This window comes from Artemia sp. Qi Xiang Cuo, chromosome 5 (genome assembly GCF_049724085.1).
Source record: "Artemia sp. Qi Xiang Cuo chromosome 5, ASM4972408v1, whole genome shotgun sequence".
NCBI classification, from domain to species: Eukaryota; Metazoa; Arthropoda; class Branchiopoda; order Anostraca; family Artemiidae; genus Artemia; species Artemia sp. Qi Xiang Cuo.
In genome coordinates, this window is record NC_142798.1 from 20,172,303 (window position 1) to 20,196,735 (window position 24,433).

Genomic DNA, 24,433 nt, shown 5'->3' on the forward strand with positions numbered 1-24,433 from the left:
GCAGTCTCCCAAAAACGACTGAGGGTATTATTTTCAAACTGTCGGGGCTACTTCTGCTCTTAAAATTTAACCAAATCAAAATAGCGTAAGTGTATCCAAGCTATCAAAGAAAGTAAACAGATTTTGTTTGCGAATGGTGTCAAGTTTTCTATTTCAGGTCAACTAGAGGAGGTATGAAACTAAATTAAACACTACTATTTCGTCCAGATTTTTAGAAGGGTGTATGTTGTTAAAAATTGCTGAAATTTTTCTCCACCATACAAATAGCAGACCAAACTATAAAGTCTTAAAAACCGAAAAGATTTAAACTATTATTTTCTTTTTCCCTGAAAAGATCGTGTCAATATATAACGAACAGAAACTAATTAAAAAACATTTTCCACAAAATAAGTTTTTCAAAGAAAAGTAAAGAGCTCCATAAGACCAAAAATGAGCCAAAATTTTAATTGTAATGACTATGAGTTTATTATTTTTATGCCTAAGTTTATAAGATAATTTTAATTGTATACTGAAAGTTACTGGTACCATAGCTCCTCTGAGACTTCGAAAAGCATTATAGATTAGTTTGCTTTTTTGAGGCTATGTACTCACTTCTGACTCCTAAATCAACATTTTTGTTTTTTATGCTCGGCTTTTGTGTTTTCAGTAAAGCGCTAGTTTTCTATAACTCTACAAACATAGGGAAATATCACCAGTTGGTTTATTTACACTAGTTTTATTGATATATGCTAGATAGGCTGTGAAGTAATAATTTTTTTTCGTTTTAAATTTCAACTTAGCTCTTTACTTCCCTCGGAAAAATTTATTTTCTTAAATTAATTCTTATGAAACATCGAACATCGAACTGACTTACCATGAAATAAACAAAGAATTAAATGGTTAAAGCGACGGTGCCACGGCTCGTAGGAAGAAAAAGGAGAAGAAGATCACACAAAAAATGTTTCATCTTTATTTGACGAATGTCTCGTCTCAATTCTATTTTGTCTCTATTAAAAAAAAAAAAAGTAATTCTGATAAATCTGCGAACCTTCTTAAAATATTCCAAAGAAGAAGCAGTGGTTCATAAATCTCCTAGAATGAACAATTATTTCGGTAATGCATTTGGTAATGAGCCAAATCCAGGGGCATTTCAAATTAATTATGAACTTATTCTGAAAATTAAAATGTAGTTTAAACTAAAAGCCAAATACAAATAAAAGGATTATTTCTCAACAGAGTAATTAGATTCTTTTCTTTTATTATTATCTTATTGTCAGTTGTTTCTGTATTGTTGCGACAAGTAGTTCATTGATTGCTTATATTTCACTTCCGTGGTATTGGGTAGAGTAGTAATTGCATATTTTAGTTGATTTTTTTTTCTTTTTATTCTCTCTTTATTCTAGATTCTTTGCAATTTTTTGGTTTAAAACATTTCCCTTTTAAAACGCTGATGATGCCTTGTTGTATAGAAATCATAGCTCCAGTTTAAACCCCCCCCCCACACTCAAAAAAACCTTTTTTCTCTCAAAAAAACAATGGAGACTTCTTTTAGATCAATCTGTCCGAATTCTTAGGATGGACCTCAAGATCTATGTTGTAGTCACCCCACCTCCTTTATCCGAGTATCACTTTAAAAGAATTCATCAACGATTTGATACTTGCACGCGTGTATTTTTCCTTTTATTGTTTCATTAGCATACTGCATAATCCATGGCATAGCAATGTATGTTTGTTATTTTTTTTATTATTTATAAAAATCATATTTATTATAGCTTTGTTATTCCCATTTTATATATTTTTAAATTTTTTTCCTACTTTTCCTATTTTCTATTGTTGTATACAGGCGAAATTTTCGTTTGATTGTTCTTCTTCTTCTTCCTACTGGCCTCCATTGCTTTCAAGACTTCCTTCTTTCCTATATACTTGACAAACGGCTCCCGATTCCCACCAAAGTCCCCATCCAAGGATTTATAGGTTTATTGGCTACAAGACAAATATTACGATATAGAAGTTCAAAAGTCCAACACTGTACGTACATATTTCACAGTGTTGTGTTCGATTCAAGGTTTGAATTTATATGCTACTACTACAATTCCTACCACGACTACTGCTAAGTGCCTATTCTTACTAAGACTGCTCCTTTAACGACAGTTTCTACCGCAAAAAATTATACCGCGTTTACTTTCAACTCGACTTCTGACTTAACGGATATCCCCACTGCTACTATTTCTACCATTACTATTCCCACTAGGATTACTCTTACAGCTTTCCTTTCGACAGCTATTCCTGCCGGGGCTATTCCCAGCACTAGTGCGCCTGTCATGCATCTTCCTACTACAACCCGTCAAACCCAGATTAATTCCAATACGGCCGCTCCTACCACGACTACTCTGACCAGGACTATTCTTATAACAGTCCTGGACTATTCTTATGGACAGAAATCCAACAACAACCGCTTCTAGCACAAATAGTCTTGTCAGAAGTGCTGCTATGTTTTTCCTATTAATTTATTTTAGCTAATATTAATTAAACTTATTATTCAGCATTACTACTATTAATACATACGAAAAGTATGCCATTTAAAAAATAAACATTAATTAAGTTTAAAAAAAATCCGCAGAAAATAAATAAGAAACACACTGGACGAAATGAAAATCATTTTCAGTAAGGTGTAAGTTATGCTCTGGTCTTCAAAGGGTCTAGGAGGGGTTAGCTATGCTCTTATTTGTTGTCATTCTGTTTGTTTTAGGTTTTACTTGATTATTTATTTCAATTTCTGATTGTTTAAGGATTCATCTATTGACCTATAACAATATCTGTTAGAGTAGTTCCAACAGACAAAAATACTGGGGGGGGGGGAGAGAAAATCTAGTTTTCAAAATCTAGAGGAGGGACATCTTTTAATGAAAATACCAAAAAGATATGTTTCAACGAAAATACAAGAAAAAATATGTTTAAAATCATGGGGGGGGGGCTAATGTCCCCCTTACCCACCCCCGTTGATGCCACTGATTTTTTATCTTTACGTTTGATGTGATTATTCATTTTAATTTCGTTTTTTTTCGGTTTTCATCTAAGCTTTCGGAGTAATTTCATTTCGTTTTAAGTTTGAATTACCATACGACTTTGCTTCTGCTCGTTGTAGATTTTGATATAACTCTTTACTTTTCTTTGAAAAACTCTTTTGGGAAAAAACATTTTTAAGTTAATAAGAGAATTGAATAGTGCATATTGCCGTTTGAAGTAGAAAAGTAAACATCTAGTCGCATTTTGAGCATCATCGGTCAATATTGCAAAGCTGATACCTAAAATGGGGAATGTAACTGGAAGATTTTACACAGAATCTTCGAAATGATACCTTTGAGTGGCACCTCCGATATTTCAGTGAGCGAACCCTGCTAAACTAAACGAATTACAGTTTCTACATTTCTACTACATACCGAAATCTATGGAAAGGTTCAATGTTGTCATTTTAAGAACATCATCTCTATCAGGGGCTCAAATTTTTAGATAGGCAATATCTGCAAAGGGCTATTGACCGAGCGTTAAAAAACGTGCTGAGTTTCACCGTCAAAGTTAAGGAGCTTTTGTTAAAATCCGGAATTTTTGACACAATACACAATTGAGAAATTCCTTTAAATGCTTATTTCAAATTTCAAAATCGGATAACTCCCGAAGGTCAAGGTAAATCAACCTTTGTGTCCAAACATGGCAAGATCTACAAAAATTTGGCACGACATGATCCCAAATAGTGTTGTGTGCTTATGCTCAAAGGTTACTGCCCCTTTATTGTCGGTAAAAGAAAATGTTGGACAGTTTTCCCAGATTCTTTTTATAGCAAATCAGTGGTCATAAAGTAGGTAATGAAATAAAAACTGACAGTCCTGGAAGACGGGTAACTGTGACAGACTTCACCTGGAAATTATGTTGAAGAGGTCTCAAACAAAAGAAAAACACGGCACCAAGAACGGGACTTCGCCTGGAAGAGGTCTCAAATAAAAGAAAAACACGGCACCAAGAACGGCACTTCGCCTGGAAGAGGTCTCAAACAAAAGAAAAACATGGCACCAAGAACGGTACCTCACCTGGAAGAGGTCTTAAAGAGAAGAAAAATACGGCACAAACAACGGAACCTCATTTGGAAGAGGTCTCAAACAAAAGAAAAACACGGCACCAAGAACGGTATATCGCCTGGAAGAGGTCTTAAACAAAAGAAAAACAGCACCAAGAACGGCATTTCGCCTGGAAGAGGTCTCAAACAAAAGAAAAACACGGCGCCAAGAATGGCACCTCACCTGGAAGGGGTCTTAAACAAAAGAAAAACACGGCACAAAGAACGGCACCTTACCTGGAAGAGGTCTTAAACAAAAGAAAAACATGGCACCAAGAACGGCACCTCACTTGGAAGAGGTCTTAAACAAAAGGAAAAGACGGCCCTAGGAACCTAAGCTTCTTATCATAAGCAGTTTAACAAAAGATAATCGTTATCTTAAGTCAGAAATCTCTTGATTTAAAAAAAATATAATTGTGTTCAAGTTGTGGGACTTTTAGGTTTCGCTGAATATCTTGCTCAAATAACTCATCGCCAAAAAAGTTTTGAGAATGTCATATTACTCAAGTTGAAGAATATATACAATTAAATGGACTCATTTAACTAAAGTTCAAAAATCTTTGTATTGTTCTTAGCTTTCGCTCAAAGAAAGCAAACATGGAGCTAAATGAATGCGGAAAGCTACCATGTCATTTGCGGTTAATGCGATTTGATTTTGCGCTGGCAATAATATTTATTGTAAAAACTTACAGCTAGCTCAGAATTATATTTTTAATTTTAAGGTCTGTTAAGAGAAATTGTCTCAAAATTACAGTTTTACTGTACATGAAAGCAAAGGACGACAATAAAACTTAAAGTGGAAAAATTTTATGTAATTAATGTAGTTATGTCGTTATTGGTGCAAAGACTAATTTAAAAAAACAAGTCTTTTTACGGAAGTAAAGTGCAAAGTTGAAGCTTAACACGAAAAAAATTGTTCATCAGGTTACGTAAATGTATCTGCAAAACTAGCTCAAATAAACCGACTCGTGATATTTTACAATATCTGTAGGATTCTAAAAACTAGCGCTTTACTGAAAACACAAAAAAAACCCCCTTTAAAAACAGAACGTGTTTTTAGAAGCAGCCATTTCTACGACTAGGCTACACAAAACAAAAACTAATTTATAAGTCCCTCAGTTTTACAGCAAGCATGATATTGATGTTTTTTTTAGTCTGCAATTATAATTATCTACAAACTCAAGCAAGCTCATTTTCCAGTAAAGGGCTAGTTTTTAGAATTCTATAAAAATTGAAAATACCACGAGTGAATTTATTTTATCTAATTTTGTAGATATATCCAGCATAATCGGCAAAGCAATATTATTTTTCTTTTTAAGCTTTAATTTCGCTCAGACAGTACTTTTTTCAAAACGTGTTTTTAAACTTTAAGTTAGTATAGGTTGCGGTTCGCTCTTTATTAGGTTGCAGCTTTCGCTACAACCATTTTAAAGGTAATACCACCCTCATATCTCCTTGGTCTAAATTTCAAATAGTGCTTCAAATTAAATAATGTACATTTTCAAGCGTCCATTTTTAATCACAATGATTTGACTTTGAACAATTATATTATTTAGGTGTGTTTGTTTTAAAGTAAAGGATTTTTATTAAAATTGGAAATGGCTTAATTCCAAGTTCTAATTTTTTGAACTGTATTAGAGAGTTGCGGTCTAAATTTGACCGAAAAAAAAGAAAAAGAGAGAAAAATAGAATAAGAAAAATACCAAAAAATATATAATAGACTGAACGCCTTATAATCTGTAGACACATCTTAATTTTCTGCAAGTTTTTTTTGCCTTGACCTATGGATCAGGAATACTTACATCAGGAATATTTACAAGAAATTCAGGCTATTTGGTGTTTCACAAAAAATAGGCGAACTATTGATAGTTTCCTAAAGCGTAACGACCGTACCATTGATTTGGCTCTGAATCAGTTTTGTATTTAATTGGTGTTAGTTTTGTTTAAAGGCGTTTTTATTTGCAATGTGGAATCTTTATTTGTGTAAATTAGTTGTTGAGAGGAGTGCATGGGAAAAAAACCATAGAAATACTTTATCTTAGGTTTTCCCCCTAAGACTATCACATTGGGATGATTTTTACCTAGAAACTAGCCCGTCTTCAAAATTTCCTCTTTTTAAATATATTGCATTTTTTTAGGCAAATTGGGTTTCAAGAGTAATTCTAATTTTCATGCAAGTGAGTGTTTGGATTAAATGCAACAAGCAACAGCTTTTCCTTGACGAGCTCCCTTATATCACCCCATTTGTATGTTGAAATTTCTATGCGACCGCGTCAATGTTTACTGGGTAGTAACGAGCTGTATCGTGCTAGGTCTTCCTTTTTTGTAATAAAAGTTATAATTGTTATTTTCAACCATATCTCAATATTTTTCAAATTAGAAGAAACTATAAATTTTGCAAATTATCCCTAATTCACTCCAGATGAGTTCAGTCCCACTAGCTGATTAGTTTCGATGGGTCCCCCCTAATTCTTTACTGTCATCAGGAACTGGCAAATACTTGTGACACAATCTTGTATTTTACAGCAAATAATAAGAAGAAAACTAATATTTCCTTTGAGAAATCTTATGTTTTAGCCATAAAGTTTGTCTAAGGTTCGTTTAAAATTATCCAAAAGCGACCGTAACCAGATATCGGGGTAGGGGAATGAAGTGATGTCTCTACTACTGACCACCTATAATCTTCTTCCAGATTTAGTTGATGCTAAGTGCAGTTCGTGGAATTGTGAAAGTTTGACTTGATTATAGTGCAGTGCCGTAGACAAAATCAGGAGGTTGAGCCCCTACCTCCCAACCCGAATATAGAAACGTTTTACTTAAATATATATTTTTGAGCACACAATGGCTGCAAAGTATATTCCCCTTTAAGGTGAATTATAGTCTCCGACGAAATGAGCTGGGGCTCCTCCAAACAGGGGCGGATCCAGGATTTTTTTTTTGGGGGGGGGGAGGGGGTGCAAAATAGATTGATCCGCTAAACTTGTGTTAGGAGCAAGTTTAATTAATGCAAACTTGCGTTAATTAGGTAAATTACACTACTTCAGACTACGTTAGGGGGGCGCGTCCCCCTGGATCCGCCACTGCCTCCAAAATTAAAATCTGGCTATGAACCATGTTTAATGGGAAAGATTACCAGATTTCTGAATAGCCACATTATCCTAAGTTGTTCCTATCGAAAAGGGCGAGTCTCGTTAAATTCAAAGTCAGTAAAATAACTAACTTAGTTTTTGTAAAATACGAGAACTATTGTTTGGCTGTTTGACCGTCCTTGAATGTTGTCTTTAAAACCCGAATTTTGGTCCAGTTTAGCCGGTTTTAATTCTAACTATTATTATTTGTTAATATACAGATGAGCTTTCGATGCATCTTCCTCTTTTTACCATGTCATTGACTTTTCTGGTGTAATAAAAATAGTGTGCCTAATGACTCAAAGAATAATTGCAAGGATACAAACAATGCAAAAATTTCGTCAGGCGAGAATTTTGAACATGCAAAGAAGTAGGCAAATTTTGTTGAGCCACAATACCGGACGATTTGATGAAGAGGGTGTAATTTGCCCACAGAGTGAGAGATTTTAAGGACCTTATCCGTTAGGAGAAAGGGTCGGATATGTAAAGAAAAATTCGAATTTGATGCATTTTAAAGTGTTTTTTTTCACGATTTTTTTTTCGGAATTCTTTCGGACCAATTTCAATATGGACTTCGGTACTTATTTGTTAAGGACACCCTAGAAGGTCAATCATTTTGATCAAAAGCTTCCGTCAATCAATTGGTTAAAACATGAATGACCATTTAAGAACCTGTTTGGCGCTTGAGTCAAGTGTTGACGGAGATTGATAGAAAGTTTGAATGACTCAATCGGTTCCTAGACGGTCAATCATGCTTTAATCAATTGATTGACGGAAGCTTTTGATCAAAATGATTGACCGTCTCGGGTGTCCTTTAGCCAGTACAAACTCGAGAATCTGGATCTACAGGTACGGGATTGAAACAAATGAGACGCTTGGGAGATAAATAGGATATATATATATATATATATATATATATATATATATATATATATATATATATATATATATATATATATATATATATATATATATATATATATATATATATATATATATATATATATATATATATATATATATATATATATATATATATATATATATATAAAATTTGGGCAGTATATTTGCACATTGGGGGGGGGGGGGGTAAGTATAGCGGGGTTGCATACAAAATATAACCTAACCTAACCAAAATCCCTACTAAATATTTATTAAAATATAGCTACAATGTTCTTTTCCTTCTGAGTCGAAGCTAATTGTCTCCGTATACAAATAGCAATAAACCGGTTATTGTCTGATTTTATAGGTCCAAATTCTCGATTGTGTACTGGCTAAAAGATAATTACCGGGGCTTCTTCCAACCTGGGGGGGGGGGCGTCGACGAAATAAAATCCCAAGTACAGTGTATGGTCTTGCAAGTACAGTCTTGCAAAGAGGTGGAAGCAGCTGCCTTTTTTGGGATCATTGGTTACTTGTCCCCTTCTTCTGATTGCAAGTATGGTAATTTGCAGTAAAAGTAGAAAAAATAGACAAAAGTTTGTAACTAGATTTTTGTTTTCTAAATAGCCTTTTAGCGGAATTATCTTTAATATAAGTTGTCAACTCCTTCAATTTCTACAGTATATCTTTTATCGCATCTATAAATAGAAAATAGGTTTTCCTCTAATGTCGGCCCAAAGAAACGTGAATTGGAACAATTTTAGTTCTAGCGCTACAAATGTAACTCTTGTCTTTCTTGACACCATCTCCAGATAATCTCCTGATGTCACATTGAGGATATTTTGCTGAGTATTTGAACCGTTCAAATTTTTAGTGCAAAATGAGGGGTCAAAACAAAACTTTTACGAGCCATTTCTGTTTTACTTTTACTATCCAGTTTCGTTTGTGATTCTGGTGAGTTCCGTTTGTGATTCTGGTAAGTTTCATTTGTAATTCATTTTCTGCATTTGGGACTGAAATACAGGAACGGTGTCACGCGTACCTTCTAGGATTCAATAGTTTCCACATTGCTAAGAAATCGGTGGTTTCCCTTTGCTTCTTTCTTAGTAATGATAAAAAAAAGTTGCCCCGTGCCAAAAATCAATTTTTGAACCGAGACGAACACAGTCTTCATTTTAATGCTGATTCATACTCCTTGAAGATAGTATGAATATGTATTGCGTCAGTTTTTTTGTACAGAAGTTCGTTCACTATTTTGAAAATTTCGAAGGGCTGGTGACTTCTTTGTTGCAGGTTGATGCTCCTTTGTCCGGTACAAATCGGAAAATATGAACAATGACGAAACTTGGCCACTGGAATCTCCAATCCTTACTCACACACATAGACAAACCTCGAAGCGAACATTTAAATAAAAAAAAATAGGCATGCAGCACCTTGTTTGAACTAAGAGCATGCAAAGATTTTTGGTTAGTATTGTTAGAAATTACGAAGTGGGTCTGTGGCCCCAACTGTATCCCTTTCTCCTGCCCTCTCCCAGCCATTTTCTGTTTTTTACAGAATGGCAGACACCTAGTGTGCATCTTGCTTTGTTGGAGGTATTGATTGGGGCAATGGCCCCTCAAACATTTCCTCGCCGGTCTTAACACTACCTTCTTATCAGAAAGATTGGCATATTGACAAATAACCATATCTCATATCTAGGTCTCCTTATCAGCATCTCTATCCACCACACTCGTAGTCTTCTAATCACTCGTGTTTCTCACCAAATGCCTACCTCATATGCTCGAAATGTTTCGGAGAAACTTCATTTTAGTCGTTTCCACCTCACCAGTTATTACACCGCCTTCGTACTACCTCATATCGAGTATATTATGCATTTTTGAAAAATATTCGCTAAAACTTATTAAGCAACAATCCGCTCAACCTTTATCTGTTTCGATTAATGTTTGCCTCAAATGCTACTACGGACACAACTCAAGATTCACTAATAAACATATCTTAGAAGACCAGATATCCCGTTTTCAAAATTTTATGAAAAAAAATAGCAGATCACCAGTGGTTTAGTATTCTTGTTTAATCTGTAACTGAGCTATTGAATTCCTTTTTTGCCTTGTATTTTGCTAAACTAACAAATGTCCACTTCTTTGTTCTTTTTTTCTTTTTTGAGCTCGATTCCTTTCATCTTTTTGTTGATGGGTTTTGAACTAGATTGAAAAATATTTAAGATAGGCTGTTGGCAGCATAGAAGAAGCAACAAGTGATATATTCATAGTAGATATAAAAAAAAGTAAAAAAATGGAAGCATAATTAAAGGAAAATAAAACCAAGATATAGAAAACAAGCTAAGCTTTAAGTTGGCAGCTTTCCAACTCTTCACTTCTTTACAAGAAGATTAAGATCAGCTTTTTCAGCCAGGTTTTTTTCGGAGGTTTTGAGCAGGAGATGGTCGAGCCGATTGTCCGCTATAGTTTGAGAATCATTTCTTCTTGACGACTTTCATCTTAATATATATGTACGCATCTTGGCCGATGTTACAGGAGAAGTTTTTACAGAAAGTGAAAACACGCCGTAAATTAAAGGCAACCTGCGTCTGTTCGTAGGCGCCACACAAAACAGCAAACTCAATAACGTTTCCATAAATCTTTCAAATTTTTGTAAAAAAGTTCCGTTTCAGCTTCAAACCTTTGAACTGGTTTTTCGTTATAGGAAATTAATAACAGAGAGAGTGACGACGAGAAGATTAAAATTTTACCAGCTGAGTAAATACAGCATGGACCAGTTCTTTTGTTTTCTTTTATTCAAGTGCCAGGTCATTGCTGACAACCACCCAGACTTTCTTGAGCAACATGATGTAAATGTAGAAAAGGTCGTTTGCCAGTCCTATTTTATCAGCGAATCTTCTACGAAGTTCGTGGAGCCCGGTGGTGACGATGATACCGTCTAAGCTCAGTCCCTAACAAGAAGGGAAATCTGACCTGGTATTTTCATGAGCATTATTTTCTTCCAAAACTAACCGTTTGTTCATGGGGAGTGTAACATCATCATGGTTGCGGCGGTAGCTGCAAGCTAGTAAAGAGCGAACCACAGCCCATAGTAACTAAAAGTTAAAATACACGTTTTGAAATAAAACTGCATAGTGAAAAACAAATGCCATCTGACACTGATTCAGGAATGGTAACTATTTTTCTGGTTCGCCTTAAGAGTAAGAGTTTATTGCAAAAAGAAGTTCATGGTGATTTCATAGGCAGCGCGCTAGCGCTGCCTAACTAAAGAACGATGTGGCCACAATGTGTTTTTTTCTTCTTCTTTCTTCGACAGGCACTTCGTATCGACGGAGTCGTGGTAGAAACTTCGAAAAGGGCTCATTCGATTGGAAATTGGGGTGGCTAGTGCCCTTTTTAAGAGTCAAAAGTGATTGGAGGGCAACTAGCCCCCCCCTACGACCATCATTCCTCCAAACACATCCAATAAAAATTTTTAGATAGCCGTTTTGTTCAGCGTAGTTGATTTCCAGATAGAACATATACTTTTGAGGAGGACACTCCCCCACAACCCTCAGGGCAAGGGTTTTAAGTTATGCCCTGGGGGCATATAAGGTTTTTATTGAAGGCTTTGTCGTAGAAACTTCAAAACAGGCTCATTCGATTCGAAATTCAAGGGGCTAGTGCCCTTTTTAATAGTCGAAAGTGATTGTAGGGCACCTAACCACCCCCCCCACGCCCATCAGTCCCCCAAACACATCCAATCTAAATTTTGAGATAGCCATTTTGTTCAGCGTAGGCTAGTTGATTTCCAAATAGATAATATATTTTTGAGGAGGACACTCCCCGACAACCCACAGGGCAAGGGTTTTAAGTTATGCCCTGGGAGCATATAAGGTTTTTATGGAAGGCGTTGTCGTAGAAACTTCAAAAAATGCTAATTCGATTGGAAATTCAAAGGGCTAGTGCCCTTTTGAATAGTCAAAAGTGATTGGAGGGCAACTAGCCCCCACTCTCCCATCATTCCCCCAAACACATCCAATAAAAATTTTGAGATAGTCAGTTTGTTTAGCGTAGTTGATTTCCAGATAGAAAATATATTTTTGAGGAGGATACTCCCCCACAGTCATTAGGGCAAGGGTTTTAAGTTATGCCTTGGGGGCATATAAGGTTTTTATAGAAGGCGCTGTCGTAGAAACTTGAAAAAAAGCTTATTCGATTGGGATTCAAAGGGATAGGGCCCTTTTTAATAGTCGAAAGTGACTGGAGGGCAACTAGCCCCCCCCCCCCAGCGCCCATCATTCCTCCAAACAAATCCAATAAAAATTTTGAGATATCCATTTTGTTCAGCGTAGTTGATTTCCAGATAGAAAATATGTTTTTAAGGAGGACACTCCCCACAACCCTCAGGGCAAGGGTTATAATTATGCCCCGGGGCATATAAGGTTTTTATTGAAATCTTGTCGTTGAAACATGAAAAAGGGCTCATTCGATTTGAAATTGAAAGGGCTAGTACCTTTTTTAATAGTCGAAAGTGATTGGTGATATTTTTTGTTGTTGTTGTTTTTTAGACCAGTGCACTTTGTATCGAAGGAGTTGTCGTGGGAACTTCGAAAGGGGCTCATTCGATTGAAAATAGAAAGGGGTGATGCCCTTTTTAATAGTCAAAAGTGATTAGAGGGCAGCTAATCCTCCTTTCACTCCCAGCCCCCCAAGTTCATCCTCCAATTTGCCCACTACGTTTAAAAACTAAATATTGCCTTAAGATTAAATCAAAATGCACTGTGATATAGCTAATTCCAAATAAGGCGTCTCAGCAGTATCCCAAGAACGACTGAGGGTATTGCGTTCAAACTTTCGGGGCTACTTCTGCTCTTAAAATTTAGCCAAATCAAAATAACGTAAGTGAAAAAATACAAATGAATGTGCATTGTCAGTTTAATATACATTTACTGATATTTAGTAGTCAAAATGTTAATATTACTTGATTTATTAAATCTATAAAAGTAAAAACATTTATATTTTTTTCAGTAAAGTGCAAATTTTGTTCTGGCCTTGGGAAGGCATAGGGGTTTTGCGCCCAACTTATGTTAATTTCTGCTCGTTTTGAGTTTGACTCGATTATTTATTGTAATTTCTGTTCGGTTTGGGTTTGATTTATTTATCGATGCTGAGTTGTGGTAGTTTCACGCTTGGTAGATTATTTGATTTTATTTTTGCTAATTTTTTGTTTAATGGAGTTGTTTACTTTTCTTTGGAAAACTTATTTTGTGGAAAACGTTTTTTTAATTAATCGAAAAAAAACCTAAAACCCCTCACAAATGTCCAGGCCTAGGGGGTTACCAAAACATCATATAAACATACTTAATAGCTCATTCAAAATATATTTCTTACATCTACGTGATTTTTATCAATTCCGCCATCTGCAAGTGCCACATGGCACTTTTTGTGCCATTTCGTAAGTGGTGGCGCTACCAGGCTACCATAATATCGTAGACAGATTTCTATAGCTGATAAAAAAGATATTGCTCATATCTACGTTCTTCCTATAAATTTCACAATCTGCAAGTTCCAAGTGGCATTAAAAACGGCACTTTGGTGCCATGTCTCAAGTGGAAAAGCTGAAGTTATTGGACAAGCGAAACTCATAAGAGTTATGTTTAGTGGCTCATTTGAAAGCTATTGTTCATATCAACGTACTTTTTTTCAATTCTACCATTCGTAAGTACGACATAGCAACTGAAAACGATATAGTAGTTTATATAAACGATATAGGAATTTAGAAGCCTGTTAAAAGAACACTGTTCTAGGGTATATGGGGGTGAGTGAGTCAGTTCTCTGGTTTCTTTTGCCTTTAATTTGTAAATTTTTTTTTGATTTTTGTGTTTGGTTGATGGATAGAGAAGGACAAGGTCGAACATGTTGAATGTTGAGAATTGATGAGTTGATAATGAGTAGGGGTGGTATATTCGCTTATTAGTTATTTTTATATGATAGTTCTTTATTGTTGTTCTTAGGCATAGTTGGGTTAGTGATCTCCTGTGCAAGCTTAGCTTCTGGATTTTGTTATTTTCGGTTGAATAAACCCTAATTTAACAAAAAAAAGGACTATTGTAATAGTTATATTCCAGAACCCTTAACTGAAGGTTTACAAGAATCCCTCCCGTACACTCCCCCTCCTTACCTCCTTAGTAAGTTTCGTAAATCGTCTGCTCACCAGAAGGCTACTGAAACATTTGCAGGCTACCACACCATCGTAGATAGATGTTTAATGGCTCAATTATAAGCTATTGCTTATATTTACTAGCTTTTTACAAATCCTACCATCAATTAAATTTCAAAGATTTCGATGTTAATTAGTTTCTTGAGAGATTTTACAATGAACTCTTTGTCATTGTTGAAGCATTAGCTGCAACCTAGAAAATAGCGAACCTCAACTTATAGTAACTAAAAGTTAAGAAAACGTTAAAAACGGTCTTTTTTTTCTTCTTTTTTCCAGGCCTAGCAGGTTACTAGAACATCATAGAGAGATGTTTAAGAGGTCATTCAAAAGCCATTTCTCATATATACGTGGTTTATATAAATTCCGCTATCGGCAAGTGCCATGTGGCACGAAAAAAGGCACTTCTTATCCCATTTCTCAAGTGGTGGGGCTTAGTGGGCTACCAGAACACCGTAGATAAGTTTTCGATAGTGCATATAAAAAATATTGCTCGTATTTACGTTCTTTCTATAAATTCCACCATCTGCAAGTTTCAAATGGCACTAAGAACGGCACTTTTAGTGTCATGTCTCGAGTGGAAACCAGAACTTCTAAGAGTGATGTTTAATGGCTCATTGGAAAAGTTTTGCTCATATCTACGTGCTTTTTATCAATTCTACCATTCGCAAGTGAGATATAGTACTAAAAAAAAAACTTTTGGTGCCACTAAACTAGAATCTTCCAGAATCTTGAAAGCATAAAACGGTATAGCTGTAATAAATAAGATGCAAAACCTTTTACTGGAGGTTTGCGAGAACACCTCTCACATGTTCCTCCTCCTGGTCCTCTTAATAAGCTATGCAATTCAAGTCCAACAAACACCAATATATTAAATTAGATTATTAGAGACATGGCACTGTTAGTACAACACTGGACTTGAAATTAGATTATTATGCGTTCGATTCCTGCTTGAATTTTTTCTCAATCATGGTTTGTTCCTTCTTATGATTACTTTCCAGATAATCCACTATTTTTGCAAATCTGATGCACTCATATGTTAAAGCATACCCCGGGAAGGCTCATTTTAAGGCAATTACTCATATCTACGTGCCTTTTATCATTTTTACCATCCGTAAGTGCAATAATGCACTAAAGACGGCATTGTTGGCGCCACTTCTTTAGTGGAAGGGTTTGGAAGCATCAAACGGTACCATTGCAATAATTATGGTCCAAAGCCTTTAACTAGCGGTTTATAAGAGCCCATCACAAGTAGTAAGTATCTATTGAATTCTGATACTTTATGTTCCCTGGCAGCTTTCCAAGACAGATTACCAGACTAGTTATTTGGCTCAACCATACATGCAAATGGTACAAGATAATAGTGTATACAATATGAACGATACATTGGAATTGCGCAAGAAAAACCCATGGTTGTGTCATTAAACTCACGCGTGAATATTTTAAAAGTTGGAACACTATAATGAATGTTATGAAACTAAAGACAAGGTTTTTTAAACTTGGCATTGTATAATGTGGTCATACATGTTTTGAGAGTATGGTCGTAATAATATAATGTTGTCAAACAGGTTTTTTTCTGTTTTTGTTGTCAATTGCACAATGAATGTACGTCATGAGTTCACGTGTACATTCTTTAAAAAACTGGTATGATATAAAGTAGTCAAACATACTTTGGGGGCATGCACAAAATTATGTAACTCAACATCCGTTTTTTATTCGTCCTTGAAAAACTGTATAAAATATTCATGCATTGGAATTTAATTTTCATTATGTTTTAACATATCGAGCATAGTACACTGCATATTATTAACTTTGAAAACAATTGATTCGTCAATTGTCAATGTGAGTACAGCTTATTAAATTTTTTAATTTATTTCCAGATAAAAAGCATTTACCAGTAAATTCAAATTTCAGGGGGACTTAGCCCCCCCCCAACCCCAACAATAAAAAACCCATACAATAGTAGACTCGTTAGAAAACGCAAAGTACGTTTTTTTCCTCTCTGTAAACAAAAACCACCGCCACCCTGCTCTGTAGAAATAGTTATTTCGTTCAAAAAGAATGCTCTTTTTTCCAGTTATCAAAAATCTTTTTCTGATCTAAATAGAAGCTTCTGTGTTACAAGAAACGGTCACTTTTGGAGAACAGGCGTCGCATGCTCATTTTATCACAGAGATTAAAACCATATGTGTTTATAATTACAGAAAAGGGTCCTTTTTTGGAACCAAAATTTCAAACGTGTCGTATCTGAAAACAAAAGCTTGGTGATTAAGACGGGCTTTGTCTAATTCTAGCCGGAAACTCAGAATTGATAGGGGGCAAGATCAAAAAAGAGGTAATTAGTGATTGGATAATTTTTTAACGTTAAATCTCTGAATAAAATATTTTTGGAGAAATTATTTAAAAGGTATAGTTTATTTATTCTAAAGATAATGACATAGGCCTCAACAGCAAATCATTTTAATACTTTTCCACAGGGGGATTTCCACTAGGTATGTTAAGATTCAAGCTAATTCTTGTAGGCTACCTTTTAGCATAGCTTTACGGGGGGGGGAGGGAGATACACACTACACTCTGATCATAAATTTGACATCGTGTCTGAGCTTTTTCTGAAAGACTTTAGACTACTGTAATTATTTAAAAGGTATTGTTTATTTATTCTAAAGATAATGACTTAGGCCTCAACGGCAAATCATTTTTATACTTTTCCACAGGGGGATTTCCACTACGTATGTTAAGATTCAAGTTAATTCTTTTAGGCTACCTTTTAAAATAGCTTTACAGGGTTTGAGGGTGTCGTCTTATTCTGTGTGTGTGTTTTTTTTTTTACTTGGTGATCATTCAAAAAGCGAGGATTTTTGTTAAATAAGTAATTCTTGTACCTTTTAAAATAGCTTTACGGGGTTTGAGAGACTCGGAAAGGGGTAATTAGTGATTGAATAATTTTTTAACGTGAAATCTCTGAATAAAATATTTTTGGAGAAATTATTTAAAAGGTATAGTTTATTTATTCTAAAGATAATGACTTAGGCCTCAAAAGCAAATCATTTTAATACTTTTCCACAGGGGGATTTCCACTAGGTATGTTAAGATTCAAGCTAATTCTTGTAGGCCACCTTTTAAAATAGTTTTACGGGGGGGGAGGGAGATACACACTACACTCTGCTCATAAATTTGACATCGTGTCCGAGCTTTTTCTGAAAGACTTTAGACTACTGTAATTATTTAAAAGGTATTGTTTATTTATTCTAAAGATAATGACATAGGCCTCAACAGCAAATCATTTTAATACTTTTCCACAGGGGGATTTCCACTAGGTATGTTAAGATTCAAGCTAATTCTTGTAGGCTACCTTTTAAAATAGTTTTACGGGGGGGGAGGGAGATACACTCTACACTCTGCTCATAAATTTGACATCGTGTCTGAGGTTTTTGTGAAAGACTTTAGACTACTTTAATTATTTAAAAGGTATTGTTTATTTATTCTAAAGATAATGACTTAGGCCTCAACGGCAAATCATTTTAATACTTTTCCACAGGGGGATTTCCACTAGGTATGTTAAGATTCAATCTAATTCTTGTAGGCTACCTTTTAAAATAGCTTTACGGGGTTTGAGGGTGTCGTCTTATTCTGTGTGTTTTGTTTTTTTTGTTTACTTGGTGGTCATTCAAAAAGTGAGGATTTTTGTTAAATAAGTAATTCTTGTACCTTTTATAATAGCTTTACGGGGTTTGAGAGACTCTGAAAGGGGTAATTAGTGATTGAATAATTTCTTAACGTGAAATCTCTGAATAAAATATTTTTGGAGAAATTATTTAAAAGGTATAGTTTATTTATTCAAGAGATAATGACTTAGGCCTCAACAGCAAATCATTTTAATACTTTTCCAAATGGGGATTTCCACTAGGTATTGTTTATTTATTCTACAGATATTGACTTAGGCCTCAAAGGCAAATCATTTTAATACTTTTCCACAGGGGGATTTCCACTAGGTATGTTAAGATTCAAGCTAATTCTTGTAGGCTACCTTTTAAAATAGCTTTACGGGGTTTGAGGGTGTCTTCTTATTCTGTGTGTGTTTTTTTTGTTTACTTGGTGGTCATTCAAAAAGCGAGGATTTTTGTTAAATAAGTAAGTCTTGTATCTTCTAAAATAGCTTTACGGGGTTTGAGAGACTCTGAAAGGGGTAATTAGTGATTGAATAATTTTTTAACGTGTAATCTCTGAATGAAATATTTTTGGAGAAATTATTTAAAAGGTATAGTTTATTTATTCTAAAGATAATGACTTAGGCCTCAACAGCAAATCATTTTAATACTTTTCCACAGGGGGATTTCCACTAGGTATGTTAAGATTCAAGCTTATTCTTGTAGGCTATCTTTTAAAATAGCTTTACGGGAGGGGGGGGGAGGAAGTAAACCAAAACAATCTGCTAATAAATTTTTAATCGTGTACGTGCTTTTTATGAAAGACTTTTTAATACTGTAATTATTTAAAATGTATTGTTTATTTATTCTAAATATAATGACTTAGGCCTCAACGGCAAATCATTTTAATACTTTTCCACAGGGGGATTTCCACTAGGTATGTTAAGATTCAAGCTTATTCTTGTAGGCTACCTTTTAAAATAGCTTAACGGGGTTTGAGGGTGTCGTCTTATTCTGTGAGTGTTGTGTGTGTGTGTGTGTGTGTGTGTGTGTGTGTGTGTGTGTGTGTGTGTGTGTGTGTGTGTGTGTGTGTGTGTGTGTGTGTGTGTGTGTGTGTGTGTGTGTGTGTGTGTGTGTGTGTGTGTGTGTGTGTGTGTGTGTGTGTGTGTGTGTGTGTGTGTGTGTGTGTGTGTGTGTGTGTGTGTGTGTGTGTGTGTGTGTGTGTGTGTGTGTGTGTGTGTGTGTGTGTGTGTGTGTGTGTGTGTGTGTGTGTGTGTGTGTGTGTGTGTGTGTGTGTGTGTGTGTGTGTGTGTGTGTGTGTGTGTGTGTGTGTGTGTGTGTGTGTGTGTGTGTGTGTGTGTGTGTGTGTGTGTGTGTGTGTGTGTGTGTGTGTGTGTGTGTGTGTGTGTGTGTGTGTGTGTGTGTGTGTGTGTGTGTGTGTGTGTGTGTGTGTGTGTGTGTGTGTGTGTGTGTGTGTGTGTGTGTGTGTGTGTGTGTGTGTGTGTGTGTGTGTGTGTGTGTGTGTGTGTGTGTGTGTGTGTGTGTGTGTGTGTGTGTGTGTGTGTGTGTGTGTGTGTGTGTGTGTGTGTGTGTGTGTGTGTGTGTGTGTGTGTGTGTGTGTGTGTGTGTGTGTGTGTGTGTGTGTGTGTGTGTGTGTGTGTGTGTGTGTGTGTGTGTGTGTGTCTGTGTGATGTTTCTCTATGATTCAATCCCAACACCCTCCCCCCTGCTCTGCGTGTTGAAAATGATTTCACGACATTATTTTAGTTTTTTTTTCTTGTCCCAAACTATTTTTTTTTATCATGAACCGTTTAGAGATAAATTTGATCAACTTGGAGAAAGTTCAAATAGAATCGTTACTGATATCGATATTAGTGCATAAGCTACAAACTGGCAAAAATATCCAGAACTTTTTTTCTTATAGCCTTGACTTTGAAGACATTTCTTCATCTTAATTGGCATTAGAAATAACATGCAAAATAAAGTAGCCAAACACTCGTTGCTTTGTTGAATTTTGAAAAAAACAAAAGGATTGTAACACCTGATTGGCTCGTTTGTATGCAATATCAAGCCAGTGAAAAGAACGAAACGTCTTTGAGTCACATTTTTTTTTATAAGTAAATTCGTTGTTTCTCTATGATTCAATCCCAACACCCACCTGCTCTGAGTGTTGAAAATGATTTCACGACATTATTTTAGGTTTTTTTTTTCTTGTCCCAAACTATTTTTTTATCATGAACCGTTTAGAGAACAATGTTATCCCATGTGTCTGAAAATAGATGTATGCGAATTCCTTTTCTTACGTCTCCAATGTTTTAATAGACATTCTAAACGTTTGATATGCTAGCTTACTCTAAAAATAATGAACACGTAACAATGTAATGCATAATATACTTTTAATGAAATAACGCCATGTAGAATATTAATAAAAAAATATATTATGATACATTATTATTATCAATGATCAGCTTTGGACATTTTCAATCTGTTCTATAAAATAGTTCACCATGTTCTCTCTTGATATTGTAGCTATTGTCTTCTCTTAACTCGTAATCGGTAGAATAATCATTATTCCATTTTGAGTCATGCACAATATTTACTGGTGTGTCACCGACAGGTTTAATATACGTTTCATCTTTGCTATTATTTGATTCATCGACTGTTTGATTAATGGTAGTAACGTTTGCTGGCACTTTGTTTTTCATCAATTCATCTTGATATTCCATAGTGATGTTTTCTGACAATGCCATTTTTATTTTTCTGGCAATTTCACTGTCTATTATTACATTATTTTTACACAAGTAACAGTTTCGGCACGTAGCCAAGATATGGTTTACGATATTCCTAGAAGAGTATGCCTTTCTTTTATTGATCTTCCGTTGAATGCCAATATCTAAAAGATGACGATTGGATATATTAGTTGGTAATGTGCTAACTGCAACAGTAGCAAGGAGTTGTCCTCTATCATCAACAATTATTTTTATCTTGGCATTCTCTTTGAGTGCAATCATCTCCGGAGATCTCAATCTCGCATATCCACCATTTGTACAATGGAATCTTTTCGGTATTCCAAAGAATTTTCATTCCTTACTGTCATGACAATGCATGCATACATTTCCAATAGTTCTACCACTTGTACTTGTTTCATAGTTTAAATACTTCTCCTTGTTGAGATTCAATGCTACAATAACATTGTCATGTGAACACACTTTATTAAAATGTTCCATCTTCACTTTTTTTTTAAAGATATGACTTATGTGTTTATCGTTCCACTGCGTAAAAATACTGATTTAATGCATGCAATAAACTAGTTAGTGTCGATAACCGGCCATACAGTACCAGTGGGAAAGCCGCATCGTGTCTCTGAAAAATCCTCGCTTTTTGAATGACCACCAAGTAAACAAAAAAAAACACACAGAATAAGACGACATCCTCAAACCCCGGAAAGCTATTTTAAAAGGTAGCCTACAAGAATTAGCTTGAATCTTAACATACCTAGTGGAAATCCCCCTGTGGAAAAGTATTAAAATGATTTGCTGTTGAGGCCTAAGTCATTATCTTTAGAATAAATAAACAATACCTTTTAAATAATTACAGTAGTCTAAAGTCTTTCAGAAAAAGCTCAGACACGATGTCAAATTTATGAGCAGAGTGTAGTGTGTATCTTCCTCCCCCCGTAAAGCTATTTTAAAAGGTAGCCTACAAGAATTAGCTTGAATCTTAACATATCTAGTGGAAATCCCCCTGTGGAAAAGTATTAAAATGATTTGCTGTTGAGGCCTAAGTCATTATCTTTAGAATAAATAAACTATACCTTTTAAATAATTTCTCCAAAAATATTTTATTCAGAGATTTCACGTTAAAAAATTATCCAATCACTAATTACCCCTTTCAGTGTCTCTCAAACCCCGTAAAGCTATTTTAAAAGGTACAAGAATTACTTATTTAACAAAAATCCTCGGTTTTTGAATGACCACCAAGTAAACAAAAAAAAACCACACAGAATAAGACGACACTCTCAAACCCCGTAAAGCTATTTTAAAAGGTAGCCTACAAGAATTAGCTTGAATCTTAACATATCTAGTGGAAATCCCCCTGTGGAAAAGTATTAAAATGATTTGAGGTTGAGGCCTAAGTCATTATCTTTAGAATAAATAAACAATACCTAGTGGAAATCCCCCTGTGGAAAAGTATTAAAATGATTTGCTGTTGAGGCCTAAGTCATTATCTTTAGAATAAATAAACTATACCTTTTAAATAATTTCTCCAAAAATATTTTATTCAGAGATTTCACGTTAAAAAATTATTCAATCACTAATTACCCCTTTCAGAGTCTCTCAAACCCCGTAAAGCTATTTTAAAAGGTACAAGAATTACTTATTTAACAAAAATCCTCGCTTTTTGAATGACCACCAAGTAAACAAAAAAACACGCAGAATAAGACGACACCCTCAAACCCCGTAAAGCTATTTTAAAATGTTGCCTACAAGAATTAGCTTGAATCTTAACATACCTAGTGGAAATCCCCCTGTGGAAAAGTATTAAAATGATTTGCCGTTGAGGCCTAAGTCATTATCTTTAGAATAAATAAACAATACCTTTTAAATAATTACAGTAGTATAAAGTCTTTCAGAAAAAGCTCAGTCACGATGTCAAATTTATGAGCAAAGTGTAGTGTGTATCTCCCTCCTCCCCGTAAAGCTATTTTAAAAGGTAGCCTACAAGAATTAGCTTGAATCTCAACATACCTAGTGGAAATCTCCCTGTGGAAAAGTATTAAAATGATTTGCTGTTGAGGCCTATGTCATTATCTTTAGAATAAATAAACTATACCTTTTAAATAATTTCTCCAAAAATATTTTATTCAGAGATTTCACGTTAAAAAATTATTCAATCACTAATTACCCCTTTCAGAGTCTCTCAAACCCCGTAATGCTATTTTAAAAGGTACAAGAATTACTTATTTAACAAAAATCCTCGCTTTTTGAATGAGCACCAAGTAAATAAAAAAAAACACACGGAATAAGACGAAACCCTCAAACCCCGTAAAGCTATTTTAAAAGGTAGCCTACAAGAATTAGCTTGAATCTTAACATACCTAGTGGAAATCCCCCTGTGGAAAAGTATTAAAATGATTTGCCGTTGAGGCCTAAGTCATTATCTTTAGAATAAATAAACAATACCTTTTAAATAATTACAGTAGTCTAAAGTCTTTCAGAAAAGGCTCGGACACGATGTCAAACTTATGAGCAGAGTTTAGTGTGTATCTCCCTCCCCCCCCGCAAAGCTATTTTAAAAGGTAGCCTACAAGAATTAGCTTGAATCTTAACCTACCTAGTGGAAATCCCCCTGTGGAAAAGTATTAAAATGATTTGCTGTTGAGGCCTAAGTCTTTATCTTTAGAATAAATAAACTATAAATTTTAAATAATTTCTCTAAAAATATTTTATTCAGAGATTTCATGTTAAAAAATTATTCAATCACTAATTACCCCTTTCAGAGTCTCTCAAACCCCGTAAAGCTATTTTAAAAGGTACAAGAATTACTTATGTAACAAAAATCCTCGCTTTTTGAACGATCACCAAGTAAAAAAAAAAACACACAGAATAAGACGACACCCTCAAACCCCGTAAAGCTATTTTAAAAGGTAGCCTACAAGAATGAGCTTGAATCTTAACATACCTAGTGGAAATCCCCCTGTGGAAAAGTGTTAAAATGATTTGCCGTTGAGGCCTAAGTCATTATCTTTAGAATAAATAAACAATACCTTTTAAATAATTACAGTAGTCTAAAATCTTTCAGAAAAAGCTCAGACACGATGTCAAATTTATGAGCAGAGTGTAGTTTGTATCTCCCTCCCCCCCGTAAAGCTATTTTAAAAGGTACAAGAATTACTTATGTAACAAAAATCCTCGCTTTTTGAACGATCACCAAGTAAAAAAAAAACACACAGAATAAGACGACACCCTCAAACCCCGTAAAGCTATTTTAAAAGGTAGCCTACAAGAATGAGCTTGAATCTTAACATACCTAGTGGAAATCCCCCTGTGGAAAAGTGTTAAAATGATTTGCCGTTGAGGCCTAAGTCATTATCTTTAGAATAAATAAACAATACCTTTTAAATAATTACAGTAGTCTAAAATCTTTCAGAAAAAGCTCAGACACGATGTCAAATTTATGAGCAGAGTGTAGTGTGTATCTCCCTCCCCCCCGTAAAGCTATGTTAAAAGGTAGCCTACAAGAATTAGCTTGAATCTTAACATACCTAGTGGAAATCCCCCTGTGGAAAAGTATTAAAATGATTTGCTGTTGAGGCCTATGTGATTATCTTTAGAATAAATAAACTATACCTTTTAAATAATTTCTCCAAAAATATTTTATTCAGAGATTTAACGTTAAAAAATTATCCAATCACTAATTACCCCTTTTTTGATCTTGCCCCCTATCAATTCTGAGTTTCCGGCTAGAATTAGACAAAGCCCGTC

At 35.0% G+C, this 24,433-nt stretch overlaps 2 protein-coding genes across 2 annotated transcripts in view; one reads left to right on the forward strand and one right to left on the reverse strand.

Moving 5' to 3' along the window:
* The window catches only part of LOC148951931 (uncharacterized), a 35,466-nt gene extending 28,150 nt beyond the window's left edge, over positions 1-7,316 (reverse strand). Inside the window, exon 1 of the mRNA XM_089089412.1 lies at positions 7,224-7,316. Within this exon, the coding sequence (XP_088945538.1) occupies positions 7,224-7,244 (21 nt within the window). The 5' untranslated portion in view covers positions 7,245-7,316. The remainder of the gene's footprint in view (positions 1-7,223) is intronic.
* A 1,617-nt stretch (positions 7,317-8,933) lies between these two features.
* Positions 8,934-24,433, forward strand: part of LOC148951932 (protein phosphatase PTC7 homolog) — a 77,166-nt gene continuing 61,666 nt past the window's right edge. Inside the window, exon 1 of the mRNA XM_089089414.1 lies at positions 8,934-9,076. The gene's annotated coding sequence lies outside the window, so the exon portion shown is untranslated. The remainder of the gene's footprint in view (positions 9,077-24,433) is intronic.